At 47.5% G+C, this 26,104-nt stretch overlaps 1 protein-coding gene across 2 annotated transcripts in view; it reads right to left on the bottom strand.

Moving 5' to 3' along the window:
* Positions 1-14,423: 14,423 nt before the first annotated feature.
* The window catches only part of LOC119457984 (protein max), a 29,652-nt gene continuing 17,971 nt past the window's right edge, over positions 14,424-26,104 (bottom strand). The window contains exon 4 of one of the 2 annotated variants that reach the window (XM_037719773.2): positions 14,424-16,966. In XM_037719773.2, coding sequence (XP_037575701.1) covers positions 16,728-16,966 — 239 coding nt within the window. In that variant the 3' untranslated portion in view covers positions 14,424-16,727. The remainder of the gene's footprint in view (positions 16,967-26,104) is intronic. The other variant, XM_037719775.2, reaches the window with a different exon arrangement.

Raw genomic sequence — 26,104 nt, 5'->3', positions numbered from 1 at the left:
CTGTGCAAGAATTCAGCCCATTGCGATCAAATTTAGCGAAGAATTGGGGGAGGGAGGGGGGGGGGGCGCTTTAGCAAATTTGTGTTCACAGTTAAATGTGTGTTGATCAAATGGAATACGTGGAACGCAACCGCGATCCCATTTAGCGATAAAGGAACGGGGAGGGGGTGGGTTGTGGCCATTGTTGGGGTGAAATTAAGCGTGCGTGGATGAATGACTGCCTTTGTGAAAATTGCTTAACAAATGCTCGAACGCGGTAAATGCGAACAAGGTTTCAAACGGGCCAGTCTCATACGGAATGTATGTGATTTATTAAACAGGCAACGGAAATTATTATGCCAATTGCTCAAAAGAAACTGCTTCGCTGGAAATTGGTTTGTGATTCTTCAAGGTCACACAAGTCTTCTGTCCTTTTTTTTTTTTTTTTGCGTGGGTGTGTGTTCATTGGGGACACCTATGCCCGGTCACTCAGGAGGCACTCCGGAAGCCTTGGAAACAAGTTTACCTAAAGAGATCCAAATCAAGTAATAAGTATAAAATTAGTGTAGACAGGCGCTCTGGTTTAATTAATGAAGTCCTCGGAGAGTAGAACACCGTAGCAACAGGTTACACAGCTGCATGAGGCAACACAGGCACAAGGCTTCGGTCAACTCGTCGTCGTCGTCTTTCTCGAAGCTGTGCGCATACTGCTCGCTCATCTTCGGTGCAATCATCTCCCCGGAGAAGAGGAGCCTTCCCCGCGACCTACGGGCAGGATAGCACATTCAGCTGGATCGAAGTGAGGCTTTAGCCGCTGAACGTGCACGATTTCGCGCTCTCGGCTGCGCTTATCCGAAGGTGGCGCAAGGGGTTCTACCATATGGTTCACACGAGACGTTTTGACTGACCACACGGTAGGGATCCCAGTACTTGGAAACAAGTTTTGGTGAAAGTGCAGGGCTGCCGGCGGGAACCCAAAGCCAGACTAGTGAGTCAGGGGCATAGGGTGCGGGAGAGACGGGAATATCCCGACGGCGCTTCTGTCGCTGCTGGTCTTCAGAAGGTAAATGTGCGAGCCAGCTTTCGGCACTTTTCCGCGTGTGCAGCAGCTTCGGGCAGGGTAGTAGACTCCGTTGTGTCAGGGCGATACGGGAGGATGGTATTCATTGTGCAGGAAGGCTCGCGTCCGTAAAGAAGAAAGAACGGGGAAATTCCGTAGTGGTCTGTGTGGCGGTGTTGTAAGCATACGTCACGAAAGGTTGAACGCGGTCCCAATTGGTCTGCTCGGACGCGACGTACATACATGGCTAACATGTCGCCAAGAGCGCGGTTAAAGCGCTCAGTCAATCCATTAGACTGCGGCTGGTATGCAGTAGTGGCACGGTGAATTACGTGGCATTCCTTGAGTATAGGGCTTCTATAACGTCAGAGAGGAAGACACGGCCTCTGTCGCTCAGCAATTCTCTGGGAGCTACATGGCCAAGTATGATGTTAGGCAGAAGGAACCATGCAACATCACGCGCAGATGCGTTGGGCAGAGGCGAAATTTCCGCGTGGCGCCTAAGATGCTCTATCGCGACAATCACCCAGCGATTGCCGTCTGAAGTACTCGGAAGGGGCCCGTATAAAGATCAACTCCGACGCGTTGATGGGCAAGGCAATGGTTGCAACGGAGCAGCTGAGGGACGAGGGGTATTCTTGCGGCGTTGGCAAGAGAGGCAGGAGCGGACATATCGGTGGACGAATCGGTACATCCCGCGCCAGTAACGGAGTCGCAGGCACGCGTATGTTTTTAGTACTACTGCATGCGCGCATTGCGGGTCACCGTGAAACGCTGCATATATGTCCGAACGTAGATGCCGAGGGACCACGAGTAACCATTTGCGGCCGTCCGAGAGGTATAGTTACGGCGGTGTAGGAGCCCGTCACTATAACAGCGAAGTTGTGTGCTTGGCGACGCAATGCACGGCCAGCAGAAGGCGCTGATGGGTGTGAAAGAAAAGCCAGCATGGAAACAATCCATCGATCCTTCAGCTGCTCCGGAAGCATGTCTGTGGCGGTAAGGGAGGACTCGCATATTGGTACCTTCGGATAACTGGGCTGGTCTGACACAGGGGAGCGGACAGGGCATCCGCGTCCGAATGTTTACGGTCAGAGCGCTACAGCACTCTCAGAGGCGGAGCGCCCATCGAGCGAAGCGACCTGCAGGATCTTTTAAGGACGACAGCCAGCAGAGGGCATGATGGTCAGGTATGACGTCTAATGGGCGGCCGTATATAGGTAAGGGCGGAATTTAGTTAGGGCCCAAATGATAGCCAAGCATTCTTTTCCTGTAACGGAATAGTTGGCTTCTGCTTTCGTGAGTGCGCGGCTGGCGTAGGCAGCGACGTATTCATCGAAGCCAGTCTTTCGATCGCTGCGCAAGAACAGTGCCAATGCCGACGCCGCTAGCATTCGTGTGTATTTCTGTCGGTGCGTTTGGATCGAAATGTCGGAGGATCGGGGTTGAGGATATAAGAAGACGCAGCGTCGTGAATGCAGGCATCGCGGAAGTGACGGCCAGGCCGTGAGGTTGTGGCTACCCGCGAGAAGCTGCGTCAAAGGCGCTATTATGATGGCGGAGTTGGGGATGAAACGTTGAAAGTATGAGCACAATCCTATGAAGATGCGGAGTTGTCTTTGGTCGTGTGAATTCGGCGACGGCTTGGAGTTAGGTTGGATCTGGGAGCACACCATCTTTCGAAACAACGTGACCAAGGATGACTAGCTGCCGGGCGGCGAAGCGACACTTTATGTTGAGCTGGAGTCAGGCGTCGGCGAGGCAAGTGAGGACGCGTTCGAGTCGGAGCAAGTAAGAAGAAAAATCCGGGGAAAATATGACAATGTCATCGAGATAGCAAAGGCATGCCTGCCATTTGAGGTCGCGGAGAACATTATGCATCATTCAATCAAATGTGGCAGGCGCATTGCACAGGCCAAAGGGCATCACGGTAAATTCATATAAGCCTTCAGGCGTAACGAATGCCGTTTTCGGGCGATCTGGCTCAGCCACCTGGACTTGCCAATAACCGGATCGTAAGTCTAAGGACGAAAAGAATTCAGTTCCTTGGAGGCAGTCCAGTGAGCCGTCGATACGGGGGAGAGGATATACATCTTTCCGGGTTATCTTGTTGAGTCGTCGATAGCCCACACAAAATCGAATTGACCCATCTTTCTTTTTGACCAGCACTGTATACTGGAGAGGCCAGGGACTGGGTGAAGGCTGTATCGCGCCGCGTTGGAGCATGTCTCTTAAACGTGCTCGTCGATGACACGGCGCTCCATCGGGGACACATGGTATGGATGCTGGCGTAGCGGCCCCTGGCTGCCGGTGTCGATGTGATGAACGACTGTGGAGGCACGTCCTAAACATTTTTGTTGGAGGTCAAATTAGGGAAGTACCAAATCGGTTGAGGAGGTCGGCGATCTGCGCGCGCTGACTCGGAGTGAGGTTCGGATCAATACACCGAGCAAACGTTCTGTCACATGCCGGCTCTGATGCAGAGACATGAAGAGCCATGGCGTCAACCTGAAGAGGAGCCGAGTCATCAGGCACATCTTAGACAGAGCTCGTGTCAAATTCGTCAGCAGCAGACGGCGTGATGCGTAGGATGAGAGGAAGCACCATCTTAGAATGATGACATGAAAGCAGCGGGGAAGAACAACAAACTCAATGTGATGTAAACTGTCTTGCGTGGCGACGCGGACGGTGCGTGTTCCTAAAGGCTCAATAATTGGCTCAGCGCTTGCTGTGCGTAGCGAAATGGCAGAAAACGGCGTCGCGACTTTTCGGAGCGTATACGGCGAAGCTGGTCGACAATCACTGACACTGCGGCACCGGTGTCGACAAGCGCGTGACCGGCGATACGTTCAGCATAAACTTCAATGACGTTCGCAGAGAATAAGCGAGGGCTCGAGCAGTTCGATGAGATCGCAGCTCTTGCCTCCGGAACTGCGCCTTTTAGTTTTCCTCCACAGCTGGAGGGCGGCGGATAATGGGGGATAGCGACAGTCAACGGGGAGACCGGCGAGTGCTGAAGCTTCTGGGAACAGGAGACGAGGAAGCGAAGTGAGGAACTGGTGAAGCTTAGCGGGAAATGGGAGTCAGGAGCATTCCATTTGTGGTTTCGCAGTATCGGGGGGGGGGGGGGGGGAGGGTACCAACCCTGCCGGCGGCAAAACCGCGCCACGTGGCCAGCAAAGCCTGCTGTTTCACCGCAGAAGAGGTTTTTCTCGAGATATTCCGCAGACTTCCGGATACAACGGAAATTACGTTATCACCTCACATGGCGGCAGTTGGCCCGCTTCAGGCCCATGGATTCCGGATAGATCAGTAGCAGTTTCTAACCCGTTTTCGCCATTCACGGCAAGTGAATGGTGTTGTGGACTTTCACTATATATGATTGCTTTTTTCGCCTCGGCAGTCAAAGTTTGGGCGTTATCTGGCAGGTCTTCTTGTGATTGGTAGCACACAGACAGCTCGCGATGTCTCTGCAGCGGAACGGCAGCAGAGACTTTGCTATGGCGGCCGAGACATGTCACCGCTATGGCGCAAGGCAAAAATAAAAAGAAAAAATGAAAACACACCGCACGTTGACAGATGGCACAACCGTTTCGTTGCAGAGAAATCGCTATCCTTTAAGCCGGCATGCACTTTCCATTGCCATAGAGTGGCGTTGCGTCAGGCGCAGCATACGCCTGCATATATGCTCCCCTCGCTCGTGCATCAACGCTATAGGATGCGTGAAATCGATTATATAAATACTTCATGAACACTTCACGCATCTACGAGCGTGAGCTTCTCGTGGCTAAACTTTATACTTCAGTGACGCGTGTGACAATCCTGCAAGCCTCCGTCAGGAGCGATGGCTGCATCGACGGCTAATAATTAAACGGAATGAATTCTGGGGTTTTACGTGCCAAAACTATGATTTGATTATGAGGAACGCCTGTAGAGGGGGACTCCGGAATAATTTTGACCACCAGGGGATCTTTAATGAGCCCCTAATGCACGGGACACGGGCGTGTTTGCATCTCGCCCCCATCGAAATGTGACCGCCGCGGCCGGGATCTGATCCCGCGAACTCGTGCTTATAGCAATGCTCTAGATTGCACCGCCAGAGAAAGCGTACGGCTGACAATCCACTAGGACCTTCCGAACTAGCAAGGCGTGCAGGGACCGGGCTAGTGGTTCAAACCATGCAGATCGGCAGCCACGCGCTATTAATACACATTTCAATGTTATACGCTTGCAAACCAGCTTGTTACTATTTTCACTGTTCCTATGGCACTCAGCTGCCACAGCTTCTGCGGTAACCTACTTAGGTTCATAAATCAAATAGTAGTCTCGAATGTGTTTTAAAGGCTGCACATGAAAGTGACAAGGTACCCATCCACCATAAAGAGTACAACGTATAAGACGAGATGCTAATCGCTATAACAATGTCCGAGTTTCATGTGCAATTGCTCAGATTGAAATATTCTATTGTTAAAGGCCAGTCAATCTAGCCCGAAAGGCGGAGAATTCATAGAGATAGCAATTATTGTATTAAACTATACAACACGAATTAAATTACGTATCCTTATCGGCCGTATATGTTGCAGTAAACATTAGCTTACTAGTTAAATTAACAAGAATGGTGTCACGCGCGCACAACCAAACATGAATAGATCTTATACTCGACGACCGCGAACACTCACTGTACAACGCTGGGGTGATGAAGAGCGTGAACTGAGAATAGATAACGCTTCGTACTGCCTCTAGCTTTAACGCCTTTCCGAAACTCGAGATCACGCGACCTCTAACACTAGACGCGTGGGAAGACAGCGCACATGAAGTGACCAGCCATCTCGGCTCGCCCAACATTTGCACCCGCCGCAAATTACTAGCAGTGCGTGGATATTCGAAAGTTTCAAATAAGGAATCGAATAGTGTCCTATTCGATTCGATTTTCGGATGGAATACTCACTATATTCGTAAGAACCAATATTTCTCGGATATTCCAAACGTCAACCTGTGCACTGTTAAAGGGACTGACAACTGGCCAGAATGTGTTGTAGACGTTGATGTAAATGAAATGACCATGATTTAAATAGAAACTATGATTTTAAATTGCCAAAGAAGCCTCAAAAACCAGTAAGTGGCGCGGTCTGGCGGTGAAATGTTGGTACCAATACTACAATATTAGCGCACGCGAGGGTACGGCAACACGCTGGCGTATCACGTGTAAAAGCGTCGTTTCGCTTTCGAGAACTTAACTTGGCTTGGCTAAAAAAACACGTTTGACTGGTTAATGACCGAATCAGTTGGACAGGAAACCACGAAAACACGTACCTATTATTGTAGAAATAATTTAACGCTTCGGAAAGCATGAACAGCAGGAAAATCGGCTTGATAAACAAAATAATACTTTCTCACAGCTATACGGCGGCACTTGTCCTCTGCCTCCCATCAATGCAGGCGTATAATCGCTATCGGGCTCACCTATCACTGTTTTCAGCATGCTTCCAGTGAACGACCACATCCTCAGTGCTGATCGAAAAATTCTGATAAAGAATTTTCCGCGTTATCATTTCATGATTAGACACTCTGACTGGCAAGCTTGCGATTGCACTAAAAAATGGGTATCATGAAAATTGGTTGTCAGTCCCTTTAAACATAAAATTGGAGCAAAAGTACGATAAATTGAACCATAAAACATGAGAGCTTACGTAAAGGAGCTTGCTACTCAGTCACAGAGCCTAGGCTTTGCCGACAACACGGCGAACATTCGCACTCTCCTAAGAGTCCAGCGTGTATGCGAACAAACTGCTTATTTGATCCTAGTGCTCTAGTTGTGGTTTCAGTAAGCACCACTTCATAACCTGCAATGTTCTGACGGAAAATTGCAAACGTTCTGAATGCTAGGATGTGAACATCACTAAATATCATTTCTGAAAACGGCTGTTCATTATTCGAAAACTATTCTAAAAGTATTCGATTCGATTTGGTCTCAAAATGTACTCTTCGTACATTTCGTAGCTCCAAGATACGGCGTGTGGGCCGCGTATATATGGGCTCAGCCGCGCGAACAGCCATGCGCAGCCACGGCCGCGTTAAAGGAGGAGACGCGTAGACGCAGGCCGCTCACGTCCCCCCCCCCCCCCCCCCCCCATTCCTAGCGCGCACTTGATCACGTGGCTTTCAACAATGGCAGCACGGCTCACCCTCACACGCTTTCCCTCGCACCTACGGCATGCACGATCTCACTGCACTTGGATTTCATAGGGAATTTCGCGGCAATGCCAACGGCGAAAGTTAGCCGGGGTTGTCCGTATAATTGCGATCGCAATAAAAAATAAAATGCAAACAATTTGTTATGTATTATACTACCATTTCAGCAGCAACCAAATGCGAGTGAATGAAGCTCCCGGCCATATAACCTAAAGCTTCTTCCTTATTAGTGCCGTCACGGCTCAGCTGTCCCCCCCCCCCCCCCCTTATTAGTGCAGCCACGAAAATATGAGCCGCGCGCGGCGCGTTTCGCGCGCTTCTTCAAGACTTGGCAAAAACTTTTATGTAGCACGTATATGGATCAACAGAAAGCTGGACAATAATTTTTCAGGATGGTCTACAATTTTCTCATTGACATTTTTGCTCTAATATAAAATTTGAGAAGTCAATTAATTATTAGTAAATATAATTATGTAAGTAGGGGAAATAGAAAAATAAGTAGTCCGACTTTCCCCAAGCGACGGCAAACAAGATTACCTTGGTTCTGTCCAGCTACGTGGCACTCGCATATACAGGGTGTTTCAGCTAACACTTTCAAAATTTATGTAAGGTTGCCTGTGGCAGATAGCCCAATTCTAGTTAATCAGCTGGTCTACTCAAAGAGGCGGACATTACTTGCACAAAAAATTGAAATGCATAATCGACTATTTAACAAAAATTTACTAATTAAGTTTTTAACTAATGACCTGATGGCCCATATTGCAATTTACAAATTGTAGCCGTGGAGTTCGCAAGGCGGATCCACTTAGAATTAATTCTCAGGATGACACCAGTTTCTAGATATCAATTCCCGAACTTTGGGGAGAAACGCATTGGCGTTCTAGTTAATTTTGTGCTTCAATGCAAAAAGCGGCGTTTTGTTAAGAACTTAACTGGAACGCCAATGCATTTCTCCGCAATGTTCGGGAATTAATATCTCGAAACTGGTGTCATCCCGAGAATTCGTTCCAAGTGGATCCGCCTTGCGAACTCCACGGCTACAATTTGTAAATTGCAATTTAGGCCATCAGGTAATTAGTTAAAACTTAGTTAGTGAATTATTGGTAATTATTCAATTATGCATTTCCATTTCTTGTGCAAGTAATGTCCGCCTCTTCGAGTAGACCAGTTCATGAACTAGAATTGTGCTATCTGCCACAGGCAACCTTTAAGAATTTTTGAAAGTGTTCACTGAAACACCCTGTATATATATATTTCTTTAATTGTGGCACAAGTTACATGAGACACAGTTGTATATGTCCGCTATATTTACCTGCCATGTCCGCTTTGTCCTGTGCTTCAGTACGTCATTGCCTTCGTTGATCGTACCACGTGGGCGCTCGAACAGGGGGTCTACTAACTGACGTCGCGTAATTAACGAAGCAGTCAGGAGAGGGAAGGGGCAGTGACAGCTGATCGATATTTTCCCTTCCGGTATTCATCACTAACATAAGCAGCGTGATGAATAAGCGGGATCAGGTCAATTCTGTGGCGTGCACGTGCCTGTGATGCAGACATTATAATACTAAACACGATGAAGTTCGAAAGTATCGAGTAACGAAATCCTTGAACACTAACGAACATTACGATCTGTATCGATCGTAATGGTGGCGGCACTTTTGATCGGTGTGTCAAGCGCAATTCCCTCATTTAATGTACACATGTCGTGTCCAATGTTGAAAATAGTGTGGGTGGGCATTTCACTCAAACACAAAACGGTGATATTATGAGAATGATGTTGCCCTCCCTTGCAATGCCACGGCGACGTTTGTTGGTGAGTTTCATGACGCCATTGCCGATATTATCCTATATTAACTTCCTGCCTGACCGGTCATGCTCTTAGGGGACTTCAACTTGTATTCAACTAGCATTAGATGGACCGCGGTGTCTTTTTCCTGAGGTAAACTCTTATTATACTCAGTGCCATCACTTTTTAAACATGTCCACATGCTTCCATTTCACGCAGCCATATATAGTGACGAGGCCCAAACGAATTTACGTCTGATTCGTCTATAATACGCTGGATTTAATTTTTTTTTTCGACGAGCCCACAACTTGCATCTTCTATAACCAACTTTCCAGGTCTTAGTGATCACTGGTTCCTCCATTTTAACATTAACATTTCCTCGATACGTGTTCAACGAATAAATACAAGACAATTCGTGATTACAAAAGGGTAATAAATTTCGGCATTAGTAACGAGAAACTGAGCGAAATTCTGGACTTTTGATGATTTCGACCTTCCAGACAATCAGGAAAATTGGAAATTGTTTACATCTAAAGTAAATGAACTCATTGAAGCATATATGTACAACCTCCCGCGTTTATAACTATATCGCGCGAGAACACTAAAATATGCTCGTACGTCGTCCTGAAGGGAACATCGCATTAGACGACTTTTGCACAGGAGAGTGCTTATTGCACTTGTGAGTTCGCTGCCGGGTTCGCTGATTATCGCCGCTTAAAGGCGCTAAAATGACGCGTGATGGACGCTCTCGCGATATTAAAAATGCGGGAGGCTGTACCTGCTAGGCGCATAGTATCTCACAATAATGCGCCATGGTTTGCTAATATACTCTTAAACGAGAGTATATTAGCAAACTATATATGGCGCAGAAAAAAAAAATGTAATCCGGCGCGCGCACCCGGCTGCCTCCAGATGGCGCTACAAGCAGAGGATTTGGTGGCAGAAAAGTAGGGAGACCACAAACAACGGAGGCGTACAAAAACAGAGTTCCAAATAATGGTTCAAAAGGTTTGATGCTGGGAATTCTTTGTATCTGCGTGTATTCTCAAAAATATAGGTATAGGGCATTAGGCAAAATAAGAACAAGACCTTGGTGGCGCAACCCACCATCCCGTTTCAAAGGGAACGCTCATAGCATCCATCCATCTAGCGTCCATGGAGGCGGCTGTAGAAGGCAGACCACGCGAGATCTGAACGTACTCGTTGCCTATCTTTTCACGCGTTGCGGAAGCTTTTCACAGGACACATCCAAGGTAATTTCTCAGCTCTGCCTCGAATATTTTGCCGTCTCAACCATTTAGTCATCTTGTGGTTTTATTTTTAGAGCGCAGCTCATAGGCGCCCGTTACTGTGGCGGGCGTTCCCCTAGCGTAACCGAGCGAACGAGCACAGCGAAAGATGAGAGCGATCGCGGCGCGCAGCGAGGGATAAAAAAAGCGGCGAGAGCGAAGATGCGCGAGGAGACAAGCGGAGAGGAGGGTGCAGCGGAACCATGAGGCGGAAAGCGGAGGAGGAGGGTATGGCGAAAGCGTGAGAAGAAAAAGCGTAGTGCGGCGACGATCACTACGAGATGGCGCCAGAGTAGCGCGCGTCGTCTGGTAGGTACGGCGGCGGCGGCTTCTGCGAAACGCGCCCACGCGTCACCCACGCGCTGGCTCTCGCGATCTCCAGATTAGCGAGGAAGTCGCGTCACACATCGCGCCGTTTGCAACGTGCTGCATAGACCGATAGTACGCGCCGCCAGACAATACATCGCGAAAACACGTATATAGCTACGCTCAAGTTTCGCATTAGGGAGTATCGTAATCGTCGGTGAATTTTCTTTCCCTGCACCTTCCTATATCGTCATCTATTGATTTTGTAGTATATATAGTCCGTACTTATATGCTATGCTTAATTTATTTTTCTAAACAAATGATGTGTGGCTGCACATACCATACACTTTCTGTGCAATGGTAGATTATCGTAGATGACAGTTTTAATTGTTGTATGCCTAGTTTCTTTCAACCCCGCCCCCTTTTTTGCATGCATTGCGGCGACTCAGTAGTTGATATGGCAATGTTGCGTTTGTACGCCTTCTTTGTAGTGCAATGATGTTCTAATTTACTAGTTATATTCTTGTGCGTAATTTTCTTTGTTTTTTGTTTGATGTTGCGTTCTACTGCGTTGTGCGATTAAAGGTTTTCATTGTTACGTGACGCTCTTTTTTTGCCTTGCTGATTCACGCGTTTCATGCTGATGTAATCGTAATCCCCCTTACCCAATCCCTTCCTGAAGGCATGTAAGGCATTCATAAATATATTTAAGTCACAATTAACATACCGTAAGCAGACATATGGAAAAGCGACTGGTATTTTGTTTTTGTTCGATGTAATTAACATTTTAATTATTATTGCTTCTAGTTACGGTAATGCCTCGTAATGGCAATAACAAAATATTTGCATAGTTTATCATTTCAAGCTTGGTGCACATTTTCTCGCTCCATCCAGCCTGGAGACAGCGGCACGCAGCAGAACACACCGATTTTATTTAGACCACACAAAAAGAAAAAAAAAAGAAAAGAAAACTAAAGCTTGCTGCGCCCTAGATGAAACATTCTTTGTGCGTTTGCACATTTCAGTGACACTTACAGCTGGAATATTTATTTGCCTTTGGACTATAGCATACGTAATCCCGATAATTAGGTTTGTTCTTTTGCTGACAAAAGCCGACACATAGACAAGCATATATTTCTCTTTCCCTTTTGTACTCTCGTTGCACAATTTCGAATGCTTTCGAATGCGAGCGCACGCCGGCGAATAAGAAGAGCTCTCTCCATCTTGTACACACTGCTTGTGCATCTCGAAAGTCGTCTGCAGCACTGCCAAAAGCACGAGGCGTACATAGGTTATATATAGCGTAATATATTGCCGGGCGTAACTATCCTATTATTGGCGGGATAATTTATTAGTTTTATTTTTGCTTGGTACAAGATACTTTACAGCGATAGGCGACACGTTAGAACCTATGCGTACGCACGTCGCATACCGCGAATTACTGTGGCGGTGAGCAGACGACATGGCGCGGATGAACCCATCTTGACGAGCCCATTCGGCCTTTCTATTGCCTATAAGCAGTACTGCAGCTTACACAGTGCTGCAAATGACTTGCGAGATGGAGTATAGGTAACTACGCTCACGCTTTAGTTAAACCTCACAGCATTTGGGCATGTTCCGGCGTGTTGCGTGCAGGAAGCAGCTGCTAAGTTCAGGGGGCGTGTTCTGTAAGAGTCCACTTAGTGGATTGTCCATTTCGGCCACTGCTGATTGGCTGGAGCTGCACGAGAGAGGAGGAGACAGGTATCCCCAGCCGGTCTCCTTCTCGCTCGTGCAGAAGCAGCCGATCAGCGACAGCCGAAATGAACAATCCACTAGGTGGACTCTTACAGAATACCCCCCCCCCCCCCCCCCCCCCAGTTGTGGAACGCAGCACATAAAAAGACTGACCAGTTGCGCTAACCGAAATGGGAACCGGTGCGGGGTACTCAACGTGCTTAGGCACAAGTCCTTCGCTTTGAAGTCTTCGTCTGGAATATACCACCTTTAAAGGGACGTTCAAGGTAAACACAAAGTCGACCTGGACTGTTAACATTCCAGAAACCTCGCAGCGCTTGTTTATGCCAAAACTTATGTTACGAGAAAATCGCGTCTGAAGGGTCCGTATACTTTGAGCGCAATTCAAATCGCCCGCTCCCTGCGCGGGGAGTGGTGACGTTGCATACGTCATCACCGCCCTTTACGCACGGCTATGGAGAAACTGAGCCAAGACAGATTCGCCGCTGCTGCTCTTGGTCAAGTGGCGTGGACCGTTCGGGAAACGAGCGACATCGCATCGACGTGACATTCTCTGCTACTTGCAGTTTGTGCGAGTTTCGAGATCCAGCAAAACCAGCGCAGCACTACGCGGTAACGAAATTACTAAAACGCGAAAGCAAGGGCGGCGCTAAGGGGAGAAAACGAAACCTTGCGACCGCCCGTGTCGTTGTCAAGGGTTATGTCAACGAGTTCTTTTTCTAAAAATCAGATAGAACTAAGTAGCATTTTATTTTGTTGCCTTCAATTTTTGTTAAATTCCCTCGGAAGTAATTACACAAAGTATTCATTCTGAGTATGAAGTATGGTGCATGTGCAACTGTAAAGAAGTGGTTTACTCATATTCGTCATCGCTTTCGAGGAATTTGACACTCAATTGATCGACCTCTGCGTCGCCGGGTGCGACTGTTTTCACAACAAATCCGCGCAGAAGCGCGGCCTCGCCTCGATGACGTAACGACGCTGGAACGCAATCATATGGTTCGCATGAATGCATGCTCCGGAAGCGTGGCTGTGTGGCCTAGTGGCTACGATGCTCGCCGAGAAATCGGGGATACGCGGGATCGAATCCCGCCTCGGCAAGATGTTTCTTTCTTCGATCACCGTTTTCTTCTATTTGGATGGCGTGGTCGGTTGTGCCCCGGTGCCGGGCGCCGACGCGAAGCGGCGGTAGTTGGGATGTTGCGGAGCTGCAGCGCAGCAACACCCCAAATAAAATACTGCTCCAGTCAGGCAGACTGCTCCCCCCTTGATAGTGAGATTATATTTGGATCACGAAAACAGTGATGCGTTTATTTAGGAATACCATCGATCCCTTAACAGCAGCCCCAGTTGTGCCTAGTCACCACCAGCCCAGCGTGTTCTCCGTACCCCTGCGCGGATTTGGTGTGAAACCAGTCGCACCCTGCGTCACCCCGGACAGCCGAAAGCAACCTTGAGGTGTGTTAAGAAATCATCAAGATTGCGTGACAATACCGGCTGCAACACGACAATGTACTATACAGTTCCATCATCTGTGTTTAAGCAATGAAATCCAGTTTTTACCATAGCAAACTTGGGATTTTTTCCACACGCAGTTTCTGACATCTAACCACGATATTAAAATTTTTAAAATTGTTTTTCAAGTTCATAACGTAACAGTAGACAATAAAAACCACCTTGAAAACTGATTATATCCCATAATTGTGTTCGGGTCTCGGGAGGTACAATTATCTTTTTATTACGAGTAGTTGAGTACTAGTGACAGAATTAAGAGTGCAGTCATTGGGCTAGTACTTGAATGTCCCGGGGAGTCTCCAATCGTGTCTTGCATTTACCTCAATTTCTCGGTTACTGAAGCTCTATGCCTTAGACGTTCTTGAGCACTAATCATGTTAGCTTGACTTAATATTTCCCTTTAGTGTCCCTTTATGTGTCTCCTGTAGAGGTCACCGATGCCATCAGTGTAATCTTGTATTCTTCTGAAGCACGCCTTGCTTGTCAAGCAAAAACAGTTGAGTAAATTGTTCGCTTTCACAAGTGAACTTGAATAACGCACAAGGGATGGGCCACAGACTTTATGTACAGACCAGGGTTTATTGGCCCGAGGAAATGGACACGGCACATTTATAGGTACACTTGGTGCATTGCATGATCTATAACACTGAAATAAAAAAAATTGATGACGTTAAAATTCATTGTGTCCAGTTAACGCCAATCCTGCGCCCTTTGCTTGTGCTTGCAGGAAGGCAGTGATAACGTACTGGCGGGCAGAGGCTGGCCACGTTCGCAACTGAATTAGGTACACACACAAAAAAGAAAACACTGGTTTGTGCCACTCTTTACAAGGCAGGGGAATGGTTCTCGCGTCGGTGCCGATGATAACCAAGAGGGCTGTTAAACAGAAAGGGTCTTCAGAGACTTATTTTCCAGTTCCCGAGCCGCACAGAAGCTCCCGAGGGCTTCTTATTGCTGAGGAAGGAGGGCAACACAACAATGTAGAGTTACATTACAGATTCTCGCACTCGCTTTGCATTCAAGAGCGCTTCCGCCCACGAGGAGCCACCCACTCGGCTCCTCGTGGGAGCATTATCAATTGGGAGACGGCACGCACGCAGAAGTGTGAACAATATCTAGAATTCTTTGGAGGCTCGCGCTCAGCTGCTCTTAGCGATCTGTACTTAACGAAAAGACAGCGGAAAAGATGACAACGGCAGTCTCATGCACCCCGGTGGCCTTTTCTTGTACTCCTCTCTCCAATGGGAAGATGCCTTTCAGTCATAGTGTGCGAGCCACAAGTTAATGAGTCATTCTCGTCAATTGAGGCAACACTTATGAAAAGAGGGTCATAATGCTTTAAAAAATTATGAAAAAGAAAAATGAAACTCAAACAAAACACAGTTTTTGCACTCATGTCTCAGAGAGACCCCCCAAGATCACAGAACAAGAAAAGCTTTTTGTTCAGATGTCCATTTAAGCAAAAAACTGGGCATGTACACAGCTGCAAAACTAAATAAGAGAAAGGGTGAAAAAAAAAAAGCCCCAGACAGTTCTTGCCAAAGCAAGGATCAAAATTTTGCAACGCAAGGAGACCACAAGTCCACCAACAAAGCACAGGATGCCTTTGACGTACGAACAAACAATCAACTTGAGAACAAGCTTTGCTACGCGCGCGCACACACAAAGGACACTGTTACACCGATGCGCTTCAGCAGGCCCTGGGTGCTTCAGATTTTTCATCCCCGAGGCGCCTGTACAGAACATTTCTTTTTGGCGGCTTTACACCAAATGCCCTTCCAGGTGTATTCCCACAACTTCTCCAAACTTACATTCTTATGCCTCATAGCAGACTGCCAGACATTTCAAGTTTCTCAACCAATACATTTGGAAATTCGCAAGTGAGCATAACTGTACCTCGTCATCAGCAGCCGAGACAGAGAGAAAGAGAAGTCAAATTCTAGAAACAAGCAATCAGACGGTTTTAAATCACGCAGAGTTCTGGCCCTGGCTCAAAGCCACGCTCAATACACGCGGAAATCCCAACATCATCAATTATCACTTTCTTGTTAAGTGCCAAGCCTGACTCATTCGCCTCGCATTCCACCTCCAAACGACACTTGCGAATTCATCCAAAACATACTGGCAAACCGCAATCCTAGGAAGAACAGGGCATTGCCAGAAGCATGCGGCAATCAAAGGACAAGCTAGCGTCGCCGATGCCACTCGTCTCGCTTCCCTACCACCTTTGACAGGCACCCCTTGACAGTCGTCAAGCACAGACCACAAGCGGAGCATCACAACCGTCCCACACACACACACAAATGCCATTTCAAGAAAGATTCCCGCGTGTAACCAAGAAGGCAGAGGAGAGATCAAAGAGAACGTAATCCCTGCCCACATCAGGAGAGAACGGGCCCTAATTCCGCTGCAATAGCTGTGAGTCGAAAGTAGCCAAGCTCTTCCCCAAGAAAGCCGGGGCCGAGGGCAGGCGGCATTTGGCGAGGACTCGCCCGGTCGTACGTAATCGTTTGTGCCCGCTTACAGGTACAAGTATGAAAAAGCCACACAACATGAGCACAATTAAGAGGGCCGAAAAATAAAATAAAATCGCACGCGAAGATATAAATAACATCTAAAAACGTCCTCACCTCCTCCCCCCACAAAAGCCCTCATGCATCCACTTGCGTTTTCAGCCCCTCTTGCTTAGAGGGAACCGGTATCGAGGAAGAAAAAAAAAAAATAATAGTAACAGGCATGTAGGGGCAAGAGGGAGAGGGCATCTGGCTCAACATCGACGCAGTTGCATCCGGGCAGGCCTTCTTCGAGAGCTCGTTGCTTGCTCAACGGCGAAGCAACTGACGGAACAACACCGGTGCCTTCTTCAGAGGTGCAGGGGCGTCGACCCCGGGCTGGACTTAAGCTTTTTCCGCGAGCCCCGGGAGGAGTTGTCCGTGTCGTCGGAGCTCTCAGACCCGGAGCCCCCGTCGAAGGCGGAGATCGAGTCCCCCTTGATGTTCATCGCGTCGAGCATGGGGGCAGTCGAGTAGCCACCGCCACCGGCCACCTTGGTCTTCTCCAGCGCCCGGACTGCAAGGCAGGACAGATGGCGACGTTCAGACACTGAAAACCAGAATTTACAGTCACCAAGCTGACTTCCGACACTGCCACTGAAGCAGGCGGCAGTCGGTGGCTTTTTAGACGGACAAATTTTACAGCTTGTTCCTAATCAGTCACACAGTGACCCAACCATTTATGGAAACAACTTTAAAAAATGTGCTATGCTTAGCAGTGTCCTTTTAGCATTCAAATTTTGCACCAGCCTAAAGAAGAAAACAAACATACAAACCATTTCTTTCCGTTTATTAACAACATACGAGAAGTTGAAGCCCCTATGTAGCATCGCAATGAACACGTCCTGCTCATATACACATCGACACATGCATTGACATACACTGTGAGCTACAGAGACAATGTTCTTGTCTATTGAGACAATGTTCTTGTCTATTTAGAGATGATGTTTTTGCCTATTAGATCTCAAAAGAGCACTAGAGAGCATTTTTTTTCCAGTTTGTCAATAATTTCAAGAAAAATCAGCACAGGAACCATCCACCACTCAACATATTTTATTATACAATATGTTACTGTGACAATATAGAGTCAATTTTACAAATGACATAGTAAGCTGGGGTTGGCACATGCGTAGTCACAGCCTTGTGTCTGTCTCTAAAGCTAACACAGCTTGCAGTGAACATTATTGCGCAGTTTAGGAGGCATCCTTTTGCAATTTTATCCAGGAAATTTGTCCCTTGTCGTCCACAATTACCAATCAGAGTATTAGCAGCCAGAAAGGTGCTTTGGGACACTCGAACTCGATACCTAGCCACCTCTCAGTACTACTCCATACATTATATAGCATTGAGGGGTTCATCCCATAGCTCCTGGGGTATGCAGTCGATTCTGTGATATGCGCTCGTTTTGGTCCGTGTTTGGGTATTTGGTGTAAAAAAGACACTGTACTTCGTTATTTATAATTAGCCTAAGTTTTCATTCACTATCCTGAACATGTTATGCTAAAGATTCGAAGTCACGGCGTTATAGGGTAACTTTTTGTGTAGGATCTGTGTTCACGACGTGTGGACTATGATGCTCTCTTCGCGTTTGCCATCGTAAAAAAAAAAAAAAAAAAAAAAAAGGGAACAGCCTTTGGCATGCACCCCCCCCCCCCCTTTTTAAACAGCAAATCGAATAACGAATTTTAATAATGGCTCGGTAACACTGCATAAAATTAGCCATTTCTTCACCATTATGCAAAAATATGACCAGTAAGCACCCACCACAGTCTCGTGATTTTTATTGCCTTTCTTGACATTTGCTGTACCACAAGCAGATAACTACATTTAGTCTCATCCTGTGTCACTCAATGTTCAGAAACATCAATGACTTGCGATTTCCTGCGCCTGTCTGCTGCCTATTCGCAAGAAATGCCAGACACACACACACATGCACAAGGCTGACACAGCTATGGCAGCCTGAACAAAGTTTAACAAATATTTTCGGGCTAGTCCTGTGTCTTGCTGCTAAGGGTTAAATGGGAAGATGTTATACATGCTTACATCACCCGAAGTTATGCAGATATCAAAAAGCACGTAACAGTAAACAGGCAAATTCGATGACCTGACTGTACCAATGAATAGTAGATGTGGGCTCCTGTGGTCAGTGAAACAGCATACCAGCAAAGAGGTCTTGAACATTGTCGGAAGTCTGTTCAAGTAAGCTAAATGCTGAACATTTACCTAGCAATACTGCGTGAACTACTTTCCAGCACATGACATTAGCACGAGTCCTTTTTATAGGGTAGAAAGCTGGCTAGATGAAATTGATGCATACTTGAAATCAGCGTGGAAGATGACGGCATGGAACTCGAACAGGACATAGGACAAGTACTGCGTTGGTACCTCAGCGTTCCTACTTTGTCTTTTCTATGATCTTTTCCCTGCTTATTACAAGCGTGCATCCTTTTCCACATCCAAATGCATCACTGTTGAGGGCCAAGACCCTTGATTTTGCACACTACTATATCATTGCTTTAAAAGCAAGCTACCAGTTTTTTTATTTATTAATTTTTTTCAATGAAAGCTCACATTCTGGAGAAGCTACTGCACGAAAAACATGCGAGATTTTCTCATACAGCGTACAGAGCAACCAAATGATGATGAATTACTCTCTCACGTAAGAATAATTGCTACATTTGGCCAAAGTTCAGCGGCCATATGATGCAATCACAGTGCTTGGCCTCGTTGAAGCATTCTCCGAACATGATCCAACTTTGCATGCCATTCAGGTGCTGGTGGCAGACAGCACCCCAGTGCGTCTTTATTTTTATTTGTTTATTTACATGCCTAGGGGCATTACATAGGGGGAGAAATTTACAAAATCCAAATTTGCATCACATACAACAGATGCGCCCGGTACCGCTAGGCTGCAACACGAAAGAGCCGGAAAACTGTTGTCGCTACCCAAACAACCTTGGCGCAGCAGCAGAAGCAGACAGGAGCACCTCATTTGAGGCTCGTACCAGAGAAATAAACAGCCGGCATTTGGAGCAGGGAGTCATTGAGCAGGGAGCAGACAGATGATAAGAGGCGGTTGAGCCCAATCTTGATGGCATTTTCCCTCCCCTATTGGCCAGCAACATTGGTAGCCTCCACAGAAGTGTAGGGATCCACAGAGATGCAGATTAAGCCAAGTACCACCAATCTGCATTCTTCACTGCTTTCACTAACAGATTCAGACTTGCAATGGAAGTATCACCACGTCCAGTCCACAGCCACTTGAACTACCGAAAGCAGCCGACGTACCCTAGCATGCGAGCACATCTTACAAGAGCCTTGGCACCAGGGGAAAGCTGAAACAACATAGCTACTTCTGAACATGTGTCGCCAAATGAAGAGGGCATCGCCACTGGCGGTCAGTAGTCACGAATCTTGAGCAGCTCCCCCCTTCCGACGACTGCCCGATGACCGGTAGCGCTGCAATAGCTCCTGGGCTGCGATACCAGGGTGGCAGAAATGGTTCTATATCAGCACCGCATCCAGCCATCACACAGAATCACTCCTTTCCTCACTGCAGCTAGAGCTACGTAGATGCTGTGCAACATTGTGGCACCACTGGCACTGACCGAGGTTGTAACAAAGCAGGTGAAGTTTCTCCGCTAGAGTACCAAAAAGTTACTTGTGCTGCCATCGCTGTCATACTAGTATTGTCGTTGCATCGTTGCCTTACTACCATTGTCACACACTACAACTCCACTGGTCCACCTGGTAATACTTTGCGGCACCCCAACTGACCTTAAATAGCCACCAACCTGCAAAATGCTTCATATTACATTGGTTCCCAGATTGTGCGAGATTTGCATAATATTTTTCGTCACCATATGGAGAGGGTGAAGCCAAAGAAGTGACTACACGATGTCAACAGCGGGACAAGAACAAATGCAGACAAAAACAGACACCGGAAGCCCAGTTTTTTTAGAGCTCACGACTGATGTCGCAGAAAAAAAAAAAGTGAGTACATTAAAAGGCACAGCTAGCAAACAGCCCCCACACACAAGGAGGTTCCGCACCATAAAACTGCTAAGTGGATTTTATTAGCTTGACTCTTGGTCTGCACCAATTTTATTGCAACGCATCCAAACAAAATCCACTGAGGCCACCTGAAAATTAAATTCAGGGATTCTTGGGCGCCTTGGTCGGTTGGTTGTGTCCACCATTCATCCTTCGACAACAGCTCCTTCAGATGATGGAAAGTAATGTTGGAGACTAAGCTATTGTGCACTGCAGGCGCCGGAAACGACTGCAGGTGCTAAAAGCATGCCGTGGAAGTCGCGTTTTAAGATCCAAGTGCCTTCAAACTTCTGAAATGACATCTTGATACTCGAGCGTTTCAAAGACAGCTATAAACCCTCCGGTCCATGTAATACACTGGCTGAAGATGCAGAGGCAGTCAGCACAAAAAAACTGTCGCAGCAAAGGCTTTGCACATCCCAGTCGTTATGACTGCACGACTTGGCTGCAGACAGTTTCACACTGTTCTTGAATCTCCGTACTATAGCAGCACTGAGGGCACAGGACACCCCGGTAATGGATGGATTTTTACATGTGGTCACCCCTCAAGACAAGTACAGAAACAAGCAATTTTGGAAGCCTGCCTCAGAGCCACGGCTCTGATGCAAGCACTGTCCCTCCTTGATGCAATGCCACATTCAATAGACTGTTTCACACACACCTTGGTGACAATCAGCCTACTATGCAAAAAAAAAAAAAAAGATCAAAAAGCACGTTCAAGTTGGCTCAAAGTATAGATACCTCTTTCTACTATGTTTTCAAATAACTAATTCGTATCATGCTTAAAGCACACATATAATTTTCCATGTAATATACGACGAAAATTTGAGATCAACTAGAGAGGAAAAGCACTGGAAAATCTGTGGAATGCTGTTCTGCTGCACTACCGTAGCTCACCACTGTCTTTCTTGCCCACTCTATTTCTGTGAGGAAAACTGGAAAGCGTGCCAGGGTCTCTTTATGTAAACAGCTATAGTAGGGGGTCAATGTCCCATATTATACTGTGCTGGATCATACTGCTCCTCTGTCTCTACGGTCACAGAAAGCACAGCAAACGTATAGTCATGGAAAGTCCCCTGCCGGCAGCAATGACAATCATCAAGCCCTCAGAAGGTTACAGAACCAGCTGAGCTGTCAGGCATGTCAGCCAATGTATACAAGCTATTAGGAAACTACAAATATGTGCAAGAAGTTTCCACAACATATAAACCATGCAAACTTGGCACCTCCTTGGACTACCACACAAGATTGAACAGGTCTGCTATCAGTCTTGTCAACTTGACGAGGTAGCCGACTCGGTCAAATGGGAGGGAGGCCGACTATACTGAGCGCCAACAAACCAGGCACAGCATTCAATGCGCAGCAGCAGGCATTAAAAGGAGACATGTTCATTAAAATGAAAATGCAGCATCAATCACAGGAGGTTAGCATGCTGTAGCAGGCTTTACAAATGTGACTCAAAAAACTTACTCATCTTCTCCAGGCTGTTCCAGCATGTTCCACATCCACCAGCGTGAGTGGCGCTGGCTAACACTCCCCAAGGCTAGATCTAGTACACGCACAAATACCAAAGCAGGTGCACAGAAGGATGACCACCATTGTAGATAAGTGGTAGAGCATAGCACACATAGTGCAGAGGTTTCGGGTGCAGTGCCAACTGCAGCAAGTTCTCTCTGTCCACTCTCATTTTACAGTGATAGAGGCCAATGGGCTCACTCCCCTAATCCTTCTGATGTCAGCCAGTGGAGCCGGTGACTGTGCACAAATTTGAAAGAGAGTTCATAAAAAGAAAGCAAAATGTACGTAGAATCTCCTCAGGGAGTTATCTGAATGATGCGCAAGCATTTCGTAGTAGCGACGTGCTGTTGAATGCTCACACTCAACATTGCTGGTAATCCTAGCACTACTCAGCTAGTCGTCTTGGCACCACTATAGGTAAATGCGAAAGTGCTACAGCGACACGAATTGCTCTGGAAGGTGGCGGCGCCAGGGGCAGTATTCTGTAAGAGTCTACCTAGTGGACTGTCCATTTCGGCTGTCGCTGATTGGCTGCTGCTTGACGTGCAGGAAGGAGACTGGCTGGCACCTTCCTGCACGTCAAGCAGCAGCCAATCAGCGACAGCCAAAATGGACAGTCCACTAGGTAGACTTACAGAATACCGCCCCAGGTGTGCTGATGACATTCTGATCCGAAGCCACGGCTGCTCCACAGTTCTGGCTTACTAGAGGTGTGCCTAGTGCATGCCTGATTGCACACGTCACGCAGTCAGAGACGCGCTGGTGCCACTGCTTGTGCGATCGTTGTCTTCTTCCACAGCTGGCAGAACTTGAAAGCGATTGTCTCACGCAGAGGGTGGACAGATGCTCGGACAGTTTTCTCGTTGCGTAACCATAGAAATGCTTATGCATTTAAAAATGTGCAGTGCCCCACTTAAATTGGAACTCTAGTCTCACAAGAGTGGCGGTTAGAGGTTTTCCCTATCAGCCATTGGGAATACTATCTACTACCTCTGCTGATACTTCAGCAGAGAAGAATAATGTGCGCTCTGCAACTTGGCTCTAAACCAGCTCCAACATGAAAAAACTTAGATGAACCCTGCTGTAAAATGCAATAAGCAAGATAGGAAAAAGGAGGAAGACATAGCAGTCCCTCCAATTAATCACCAGGGAATTGCTCCACGCACCTGTGAATGCTTACTCCAAACAGTGCAGCATGAAACAGTGCAGGACTTTCTACACGTAGTACCCTGCATTGAGAGCTGCAACTGGCTGACCCCACGCCCTGCAGCTGATCTATATAAGCCAGCACCAAACTGAGGGAACTTAATCAGTGGTAAGAAGCAAAATATAGGGTAAGAAAGCAAAGGAAATTAAGCAAGCGTTAAATCTTTGTAAAATGTGAAGGCAAAAGCCTGCCAGCTGTGGAAGACGACACCGACGAATGCGCGAGCATTGGCACGAGCGCGTTTCTGTAACCACGTGACGTGTGCAATCAGACACGTACTAGGCACACCTTTAGTAAGCCACAACCGTGGAGCAGCCGCGGCTTCAGTGAATCACGCTCGTCTTGCACCGTGGAGGCCCGGGTTCGATTCCCACCCAGACCTAAATTTACAAAATTTTCTTTTCAAAGCCACTAATTTACTTTGTTTATGGGAACCTCCCTGAGAAATGTGACGTCAATCAGAGAATTTTTAGATGTGTTATTATCCTTTGCGGTGTCAGCCATTTTCCGTCACAGCACAGTTTCACCAAGGTCTCACTGCCAAGGGCACCGCCAACCTAACCACCTAAGGCCTTCGCCTTAAAAAGGAGGCTGTGTTTTTCCACTTTGCCACTGCTGAGGAATGCAACCTCCACAAATTAAAGCACGATTATTTCAGGCATTCGTGCACACCCACAAGGGATTGCCCGAGACGAAGACAACAAGGAAGAAAAATTTCTTCTCAACAGCAGATTGCTTGCGCGCTTCTGCTGATGTTCGCACAACTCCGATGGTAGGTCTTTCAGGAACGAGTGAGAGACCTACTGTGTGTAAAACTGAGCCAGCTGTCATGTCCTTGCTTTGCATTTTGGCAGAGACAGCAATGTTCATTTAGTACATTCCAATTAAAAACAACAGTTAACTACCTTTACAGACTTTGTGCATTGTCTTCAACAAAAAAATGCCAGGCCTGCGCGGCACACGCAGCACAGTCACAGCGTAAGCTAGATGAGCGTTTCGGCAGTACTACCTAGTAATTTGAGTGAATGAGTCAGGAACGCGCTTGGGACGTCGTTGCGCGTGCAAGTCGACGCGTTCCATCGCCGATGGCTAGCGCCGTTCGGCCCAGCCAAGCAGCCGGCAATGCATCTACGGCTGTCACATTCGCTCCCATTGCAACGCGCCCAATCTAGCGCAATCAACGTGATCCCGAGCGTCCGTCGGTATGTTAGCGCCATCTAGCTAAGGCGGCAGCAAAATTTAGTGTCTGAAAGGTTGCGTTTGCCGGCGCCTTAACTAGATGGAGCCACCATATCGGCGGAGGCTTGGGACCGCGTTGTTTGCGTTCCGTGTTAGAATCGCATCTCGTCGTCTGCGCCTGCGCGCCTGCATAGGGCGCGTTTACAGTACATTTTCCCGCTCTCGGATAGCAAGCGCTTGCGTGGCTCAGTGATAGAGTATCCGCCTCCCACGCAGCGGGCCTGGGTTCGATCCCGGCGGAGAGCGGGTACTTTTTTTCGCATGCGATAGCGGCTACAGGGCGGCGGCATCATCGCGACCCGAAACGGCTATTGGAATGAGCCCATAACAGCTTACGCTGCAAAAGATTTGAGCCCCTCAGTTCCCCATAGCCTTTTTACAGCGACGCTGTCTATGACTACGGTTCAATGCATTTTTCGTGTCCGTCTCAGCTCCCAGATTTGATGCAAAATCACTAAATTCTAAGCAAAACCTGTTTCATCACTTGGATATGCATTTTGAGTGAACTAGTAATCAATAGGCACCATTTTCAAGATCGGTAGACTCTCTGGTAGATAAACTTTCGCTAAGATTTACGGCTGCGCGCCTTGCGTCCGCCACGTCTACGTTCACACCACCCTCTCTGTCCGTTGTTCAAAGCTCTGGCGTGCCTCATTTCCTTCTGCTATCCCGGGGCGGCGGCCCCGCCATGCGTTGCCGGCAGCGCTCCTACGAATAGCGACGGCAAGAACAGATGCGTGAATGCAATCGGCAGCGGCGGGCGACAAACACCGATGAAAAGCGTTCCCGAGAGGCCAGCCGCAAGACGACGCGTGCCAAACAGCTACGCTGGTTATCCACCTTCACAGAGTCAAATGGCTCATGATTTTGTATCTAGAAGACAGGGACACACATCCCTCGGACCTTTCTGAGAGCCGGTAGGGTTTCCCGAGAGCACAAAACGTGCACACATAGACGTGAGGGCGCACAGATTGCACCAAAAGGGTGCAACAAGTGTGCAAATAAGCTCTTTCACTTGCTGCAGCGAGGAGGTGGAGTTGTCCCCAGCGCAGGTGGAAGTTTGTCAAAGGGAAGATGATAATATAGTTCAAGTTGAACCACAAACAAGAAGAGTTATGTGCATCCAAGACAACCACCAGCCTAAGGAAAAGTGACACCTAGGTTCTAGCCACGGAGCTTACTAAGATAAACAGGAGTGCGGCCGACTCGCCTTATAAGGCATCCTAACTAGTGTCCCAGTGAGCGAGCTGCTTTGTGGCGCGGAAACTTGTTGCTAGCACCCAGATCTGCATCGCGTGCAGTGGCCCAAGCGCGGCATGTAGCCAGACATAGTGGGCCTCCTGCATGTTGACTGATTCGTTTGTTGTAGAGATATGCACGCATTTTCAGTGTTGCCCACACAGTGCTGTGTGTGTGCGTGCTAGGAAATACCACTTTCCCTCTGCTGAAGTTCGTGGTACGTTTCTAATCGCATAAAAAATTTCCCACTGTAAGTGTCACTGTCAAGGTAGCGGCTGTTAAACAATCCACTTTTGTACATTGGTATGCATTTACTGAAGTTACATTTGTGAACAGTTTAATGAAAAACCTAAATGAAAAGCTGTAAACTGCTTCATGTCTGTGTGCATTCAGAAGATCACCGAGAGGAAATCTATATATCTTTGCTTGCTT

The sequence above is a fragment of the Dermacentor silvarum genome, chromosome 7 (assembly GCF_013339745.2).
Source record: "Dermacentor silvarum isolate Dsil-2018 chromosome 7, BIME_Dsil_1.4, whole genome shotgun sequence".
Classification (NCBI taxonomy): domain Eukaryota; kingdom Metazoa; phylum Arthropoda; class Arachnida; order Ixodida; family Ixodidae; genus Dermacentor; species Dermacentor silvarum.
The sequence above is the reverse complement of the archived record's forward strand: the minus strand, read 5'-3'. Positions and strand labels throughout refer to the sequence as shown.